The sequence below is a fragment of the Cryptomeria japonica genome, chromosome 4 (genome assembly GCF_030272615.1).
Source record: "Cryptomeria japonica chromosome 4, Sugi_1.0, whole genome shotgun sequence".
Lineage (NCBI taxonomy): Eukaryota > Viridiplantae > Streptophyta > Pinopsida > Cupressales > Cupressaceae > Cryptomeria > Cryptomeria japonica.
The window spans coordinates 610,997,412-611,005,961 of NC_081408.1; the positions used below are offsets into that span (position 1 = coordinate 610,997,412).

Below are 8,550 nucleotides of genomic sequence, written 5' to 3' on the forward strand. Positions count from 1 at the left end.
TTTCACCTTTTTTTTTTAAATTATGCGGATGGACCACTTGAGTGGTGCTACAGTTCCTGCTGCCTCCTAAACATGGATGATTTTGTCTTTTATTTTTCGAAAGCGTCCAATCTCTTATGGCACTCTTAATAAAGTTCTGGCATGTTTTTGTAAAAACAAAGTGTTTCTACCTCCAGAGAAGTTTCCATCTTCCCATTGAAAAAACGCGTTTGCCTTAAGCCCGAGCCTATAGTCTTTTTGGCCAAGCTCGATGGATCAAACTGGGTATGTCTGCAAAGGAATGAACAGAACGTTCTTTGAAGCAGCCAAATCAGGGAACGTAAGAGCGCTTAATGAGATTTCGCCGCCGTGGAGCGTTGCGAATGAGGTAACGCCAGGGGGAAACACGGTGCTACATATTGCCGCCTATCATGGCTCTCTCCCATTCGTTCACAAGTTGCTTCAACTTTCAAATGCCAATCTAGAGGATGGGATGACATTTTTAAAAGCTAAAAATATGGAAGGAAACACAGCGTTACACGAAGCAGCCTTAGGAGGAAGTGAGCAAGTCGTGAATACTTTACTTGAATTCTGCCCAGATTTGGTGAATGAGATCAACAAAGCAAGCGAAACAGCTCTCTTTAAAGCTTGTGAGGGAGGTCATGCCAAGATCGTTGAACTGTTGTGTCCAATGACTTATACTGAGTAAAACAAGAGATCCGATGGCCAAACACCTTTACATCTTGCAGTCTCTAAATTAAGTACAGGTATGTTGTTCTTTGATTTTTGGTTGATTCGATTTTTGTTTACTATGACAATTTTTATACGTTTGTAGATTTTTGGAAATAAAATATATTTGGTGGACAACTATTATTTCCTGGATTGTATGACGCTGCTAAAAATTTGTTCAAAAGAATTAGAGATGCCCTTTAAGACCACCTCCTCTCAATATTCTAATGGTAACAAAGAAGTTGAACCCATGTAAGATCCTTGTTGATGCATTTTGTTTTACATCAAAGCTCGAAACCAGAATGTTCTAACCTTATTGATGCATTTTGTTTTACATCAAAGCTCGAAACCAGAATGTTCTAGACTTACTAATAAACCATAGCCCATTCAAAAGAGTCCGTACATAATTTTCCTGGTTCAAAAATGGGGTCAAACAAACCCTATGACATAACCACGATCTCCAAATAAGCCTTAAATTTCTATTTTTGCTAGTCCGACTTCTTAAATACATCCATTTAACTCAGCTCCAAAGAATTTCTGGTGAAAAAGTGATGAGGCCTTTTTGACAGCATCAGCTCCTAAAACATTTGCTGCTCCCAACACCAGGCTAGCCTTTCTAACAATTTCAAAACATGATTTTTTAAGTTTTTTAATGAAATTTATCTTTAATTATTGTAGACTAGTTTTTTTGAAAATTATTAATCAAGTAACTGTGCTATTTTCATAGAATAATACAATAATTACATTATATGGTCAACTTCTGATCACATTTTATTGTTTAGTAAAAATATCAACATTTGAAGGAACCCTGAGGTGGAACTCGAATCTCATATCTGTAAGTGCAGTCCTAATTGCAACGGTTGCTTTCGCAGCTGCTTTCACTCTACCGGGAGGTACAGGCAACCAAGCACGGGGCCCACCAGCGCCTATATTGATTAACATCAATCTCTTCAAGCTTTTTGTGATATTTGACACGCTGGCTTTCTGTTTTTCCATTGCTTCTGCTATCCTCCTTAATTTTGCTGGTTTTCGTAGCCATGTAGAAGATTGGATCATAACTCAGTTCAGTTTGGAAGCGTTATATATAGCAGTGTTATCATTATCAATAACATTTGGCGCAGCAATACATCTGGTTGTGGCATCAAAGTGTTTGTGGTTGGCTGTGTCTGTGTGGGTTATGGTGTGCCTTCTTCCAATATGCATAAGGGCAATGTCACTATTTGGAAAAGCATACTTGTTCATTCCACGAGGCCACTATGTATTTATCTTACTCGAAGGTTTCGGTCTTGCCTATAATATGTTATTTCCCCTTATTTGGGTAGTTTCGGTGGTATTCTTCTATCCTATTGTTCGCCTTTCATTGAGTCGGGTTCTGAAGAAGCTCTATGGGATCAAATCTTTGGAAGAAGTACGGTACAATGGAGTCAGATCTTTGGCAGAAGCTCCAAGGAATAATAGACAAATAAGCTCTTTGGAATTACGTTTTTGGCGTATACTCTTTAGATATGTAATAAGTCAAAATGCGTAGATAAAATGTATTTCTTGTATTGTATAATGGAGGATTAAAAAGTAGGTATCTTCAAAAACAAATTATCTAGTAGAAGCTTCGTAAATTAAGATTTAGTTTAACTGTTTTTCAATAGTTATTTTGGGATGAAGATGGTATTATTATATGTGTTATTTGATTTAGTAAGCCTTTTACAATATGTAACAAGTGTCACATAGTGGCGAGTACTTGCCTCTTGATTTGTAGTTGAAATAGTAATTATATAACTAATATAGTGTTGGACTATGATAAATTACAATTTTTTGGTAGATAACCTTCTTGCTATGTGAGGATCAAATATTTGGTTGTTCAATGCCATTTTGTTAGGGAGTAGGTATATATTAGTGATTATTTTACAAATCGTAGAAGTCCTATAGTGTTTATATGGTGCAAGCATCCAATAGTTTTACTATTAGATGCATTTTTTTTTTTATGTCTATTATAAACTAGATATCATAGTACATGCAAAGTTTGGGCCACTTTAGATGATTATTGTGTGACATGAGGGCTTCTCTTAGTGCAACATTAATGTGGCTATAATTATAAAATATTTGGTGAATATCACATTAACAACTATATTTGAATTGTGCTATGTGGAGGTTGTACACTATAGTGTATAGATCATAAAGTCTTCATCTATACACTAATTAACATTTCAGCAAATGCAACAACAAAATGATTTATATTTGTATATATATTGTAAACGTCATATTTGAATATTAATAATTTAATTCCTACATGAATCTAACTGAAACTAATCATAAGTCTGCTACAGAGATATGATACCAAGTAATGGTAGGAGGGACAATCAAACTAAAGCATTTGATCCTCGTCCTCTTAGACAAATTGTGAAGTAAGGGAACCTTGATTATAGGATCATTGGTTCAATGGGTGAAAAGCCTTGAATGCGAGCACAAAATACCCTATTTTATCTGTTATTTAGGTCTACAGTAAAAATACTCTTATGAGCTTGGTCAAGATAAAAGAGGAAGTTAAAGATTATGTTACATCTAACCCTTGGTTTCTACAATGTACCAGGTTAATCCTTAGAAAATTGAAAGTTAGATATAATGAAAAGATTGAGAACATTCATGTGATCAATATAACATGGGTATGAAAAATAACTACTTACTTATCATTGAAAAAATAAGACAAACTAATTATAATGTAAATGGAAAGTGGACGAGAAAAGGATAAACAAAATATGAATAGGGAAGGAAGTTAGACATTAGGACAAGATAATTGAGGGAATTTTAAAAATGTATATTGCTACTAATCTATTTTGGATTTTATTATCATAGATAGTAGACATATAAATATAAGAGGTTATAATAGTTATAACACTTGAGATATTTGAAGGGAAAAGTGTTTACAAAGATAATACTAGTATGAAGATACTAATCAAAAGTATAGATAGGTTGGGATGAAGGAGAAATTAAATGTTTTAATGAGTCAATGTTGTGGGCTGTTTAGAAAGATTGTTTAATATCATATTAAATTTGATAAATTATTATGTTTAAATTAAATAATAAATACAAATTAAAAAATAATTATTTATTTTTATGTAATTAAATAATGAAAAGCTATAGATAAAAAAATATTAATATTATTAAATTTGTTTTAAAATATTAATTTAAAAAAAAAAAAATTGTTAGAAAAGTCCACAATATTTATCCTTCTTCTATTTGTTTACTTTCATATTAAATTTAATAAATTATTATGTTTAAATTAAATAAAGATTAAATTAATATGAATATTTATCTTTTTTGCCAAAAAAATATTATTGAAATTTAGTTTATTTTGATTATAAATTAAAGAACATTTTAAATATAATACATATATTTAAATATATATATATTTTTTAATCTTGCTCATAGGTTAACTTAAAAGAACTACCTATTGAAACAAATAATGAAGTTAAAATTTAACCACTTATTTTAGATTCACAAGATTGTGCAGTTTATAAGTTCTTTTTTAAAATGCTTGGTGATTCAGAAAAACCTGAGATTATGGGTTGTTTTGAGAAACCCGCCTATAAGAGGCAAAATGATATTAGCCAATCGTTTGCAACAAAAATAATTTTTGTAAATTATAATGTTAACAAATGTGCATCTATACTACAAAATAAATTTAAAAAATTTAAGGTTGGGTGCAAGAAGTTGAGTCCCACTTTTGGGCAAAAAGTGGAAGTGTTTTTCCTATTTTTTAATTTTTTTGTCTATTGATGCCAAAATTTGAGGTACTTAGAGTTTGACTCTGAAAAAACTTTAGTAATAGAAAATGTAGTGTTCAGAGTCTAATTTTCAAATATGTAATTTATTTCAATACCCACATGGTAGAAATTTCTTTTTTGTAGGCATATTTAAAAACCATTTTTTCAAAATGTCTATTCCAAGACCATACCACACATGTGTACGACCACCATATTTTGACATCAATAAAAGAATTTTTACAAATCCTTCTGGGAAAAGATACCTAATACACCAAATATTGATGAGAATATTTTTTCTTATTTTTTTATTGAATATATTTTTTTTAATTGAGTGTAAAGTACATTTTCAAAACATCTGGTGTACGACCACCATAATTTGATGAAAATTTCATTTTTTTAATTTTTTCTTTTTTAATCTTCAAAAGAATTGTATGTACATTGATGTCATATAATTTATTTTCAAAAAAACCTAAAAAAAAAAAGTTATTAAAGTTCTACTAAACCTCACTATTTTACATTTAGGTACCACTTTTGATTAATAAATAATGCAAAAATAGTAAAACTAATCATAACACTATGAAATTTATATTTTTGAAATTAGGACAGTGAGAACTCTAATGGGTTTTTTTTTCATCAAAAAATACGATCAGGAAGACCTTCAAAAAATTATGGCAATGCAGAAATCTAGTATTCCAATGCCTTAGCCATTTTTTTGGAGGTCCAAGCATAGGCTTGGTCCCACCAAGCCTAACCCAAAACCAAAACCAAGTCATAGGAGTGTTTCCCGCTCCATCTTTTATGAAACAGGCACCTGTTATTTAAAATTCAAAAAACGGGCACCCGTTTTGAAATTTATAGTACTTTAAGAAACGTGTGCCCATTTTTAGAAATGGGTACACGTTTTTAGAAATGGGTGCCCATTTTTAGAAATGGGTGCCCATTTTTAGAAATGGATACCCATTTTTAGAAACGTGTGTCATTTCTAAAAATCATGCACCCATTTTTTAGAAATGTGTGCCCGTTTAGGGAAATATTTTTTTAAAATAGGGGGATTCTTTAGTATGCCATGAATACACATGATATAACTAGGGTTGACTAAGTGGAGCCCCTATGATATTGATAAAAAGATAGGAAAATTCTTAGATGGTTAAGTCACTTTTTTAGAACCATGCTCATGTACAACAAACATAATTTGATCTAAATCAAAACATTTTTCTAAAAAAATTTGGTAAAATATATGTGACATACTCAAAGATTGTTCAGGATTTTTTTTTGTAATTTTTTTTTGTTTTTTTTAGTGGGCAGAATGGTTGTTTTGAAAATTTCTCATGTATGACAAGCATAAATTGACCTAAATTTATCTCTCAATTTTATCCCCTTTTATGTTTTCTCTTCCAATCTAGAGTGGAGTGTGTATGATAAGCATAAATTGAAGTAAAAATATGCTTCAATTTGGTCTTTTGAAAGTTGTCTTCTCTTCCTATGACTTTCTCTATCTCTTTGTCTATATGCTTCAATTTGGTCTTTTGAAAGTTTTCTTTTATGTTTTTGCTTTTGACGACTTCTTTCTCAATTCTTCAAGGAAAGAAAATCCTTCCTTAACATAGCCTCCAAGAAAAGATAAATAAAAAAGAAAATTTTCTTTATTCTTTTTTCTAGTTCTAAAAAGGAAAACACAAGACTTGACTCCCAAGTATTCATAGAAAGTTGTCAAATCATTTTTTTTAATCAACAATAAAACTTTTGATTCCAACCTCCTAAAAGTAGGATAAATCAATATGCACCAAATAATTAATAAAATTAATTATTAATGTGAGGACTCAAAAACTTCTCTATGCTCACTGGCTTTGTTAGTGCATCCACAACAATCATGAGAGTGTCAAATTTCTCCAACTTCAACTTTCCATCTTCAACCATAACATGAAAAAGATGAAATTGAACATCAATGTGCTTTGTTCTAGCATGAAAAGTAGGATTTTTTACTAAGCAAATGATACTTTGATTGTCACAATAGATAATAATCCGTTCTGCATCAAAATGAATATCAGAACACAATCTCTTAATCCAAATGGCTTCCTTACAAGCATGAGTAGCTTCCATGCGCTATGATTTTGTAATGGACAAAGTGACTACAACCTACCACTTACTCATCCAGCTAATAGCACCACCACACAACATGAAAATATATCCACTAGTGGATCTTCTACTATCAATGTCACATGCCCAATCTAAATCCACATATCCATGAATATTGACTAAATACTAAGGTCCAAAAGGATAACAATGAAAACATAGGGAATACTCAAAAGTACCTTGCAAATATTTGAACACTCTCTTTACTGCATCCCAACCTCCAAGATTAGCAATGTACAAACTAAGGATTCCCACTACTTGGGTAATGTCAGGGCTTGTATAGACCATAACATACATAAGACTACCAATAGAACTTGCATATGGTACTCTAGTCATGTCCTCCATCTCGGTATAATATTTTGTAAAATTCTTCATGTAAAGCATCATCCCATATAATACTAGAAAAATTAATTGTCTGCAAGTTGTTATGTTAAATCTCTCCAACACTAAGTTTCCATACTTACTTTGGCTTAACCAAATATTTATGTTAGATCTTTATCTCTTTTGATCTCAATCCCAAGAATATACCTTGTTGCACCTAGATCCTTCATCTCAAACTATTCTGATAATTGAGACTTCAAATTTGAAATCATACTTATACCATTCCCAATAAACAGCATATAATTTCCACATAACGAACTATGATAAGAATGTGACCATTATCAAATTTGAAATACAAACAATGGTCAGATTTAGATGTCATAAATCTCAAAGATAACACAAGTATCAAATTTCTAGTACCACAATCTAGGAGATTGCTTCAAAGCATATAAAAACTTCCTCAACTTGCAAACCAAATTTTCTTTACCTTTTCCAATGAAATGCTCTGGTTGTTGCATATAAGTTTCTTCATCCAAATCACCATGAAGAAATGTTGTCTTCACATTCATCTGTTTCATTTTTAAATCTTATGATGTTTCAAGTGATAACAAGAAATGAATAGATGTCATATTTGCAATAGGAGAGAAAATCTCACCATAATCAATTCCACCCACCTAGGAATAACCCTTGCCAACCAACTGTGCCTTATGCTTCTCAATATTGCCATCTAGACCATATTTTCTTTTGAACACCCGTTTACAACCAACATGTTTTTGTCCTTCAAACAAGGGCACCAAATCCCCATGTATCATTTTTCTTCAGTGACAACATTCAAGTCACATTATATAACAAGAGACACATTGTGTCAAGTTACTACCTATAGGTGTTAGATATAGTAGTTATTGTTAGGTAGATTAGTTGATGATTGAAATTAGATTAGTGGAAACATAAAGCATTCATGTACATCATTAGTCATCTCGTTATTGCTCTTTGTTTCTAGCTCTCTTTTCTTTGTGATGTGTAGGAAGAAAAAATGTTTGTAGCGATAAGGAACCTAAGCATAGAATTTATGTCCATCTTATTTTTAATCGATTCGATCTACTTGAATATTTTTTTCCTACAAGTGTATTTGGATAGGATCAGAATTGTGTTTAAAGCAATTATAGAACATGGATCGTCAAAATTATTTGTACCATCCTACACCTCATCATTGATGCAAAAATAATAAATAAAATAAATTAATATAATTAATAAAAAATTATTATTATTTGAAGTTTATGTGTGTGTGTGTGTGTGTGTTTATTTTTGTACAATAATAATGTATTGTATGTTATACAAATAATAGATACAGAATAATAAAATTGAATAGAGTATTTTAAGAAAAATAAAAAAATTAAATATTATTAATTGTTAAATAGACAATACATAAAGTAGGTAAGTATTTTTTAGATTATAGTGTCTAATATATATTTTTTAATTTTATAATTAATTGATTAGATATTAATGACATCACAAATGTCATTCATTGAGACAACATAATGTTAAAGTCAACATGTGCTTTTATTATGATGTATATAATATTATATATGGAATTCAAGTCATTAATTGAGCTCACAAAATTTATAGAATA

At 30.7% G+C, this 8,550-nt stretch overlaps 1 protein-coding gene across 1 annotated transcript; it reads left to right on the forward strand.

Annotated features, from left to right (window-relative positions):
* Window positions 1-250: 250 nt before the first annotated feature.
* Window positions 251-2,355, forward strand: LOC131875248 (uncharacterized). Its single transcript, XM_059219321.1, has 2 exons — window positions 251-638; window positions 1,491-2,355. The coding sequence occupies exons 1-2, from the start codon at window positions 251-253 to the stop codon at window positions 2,234-2,236; spliced, it is 1,134 nt and encodes a 377-aa protein (XP_059075304.1). The 3' UTR covers window positions 2,237-2,355.
* Window positions 2,356-8,550: the final 6,195 nt, after the last annotated feature.

Coding starts and splice junctions, on each gene's coding strand:
- LOC131875248 (XM_059219321.1), top strand. CDS start 251: ATGGATCAAACTGGGTATGTCTGCAAAGGAATGAACAGAACGTTCTTT. Junction 639..1,490: donor CTTTAAAGCTTGTGAGGGAG/GTCATGCCAAGA, acceptor TTTATTGTTTAG/TAAAAATATCAACATTTGAA.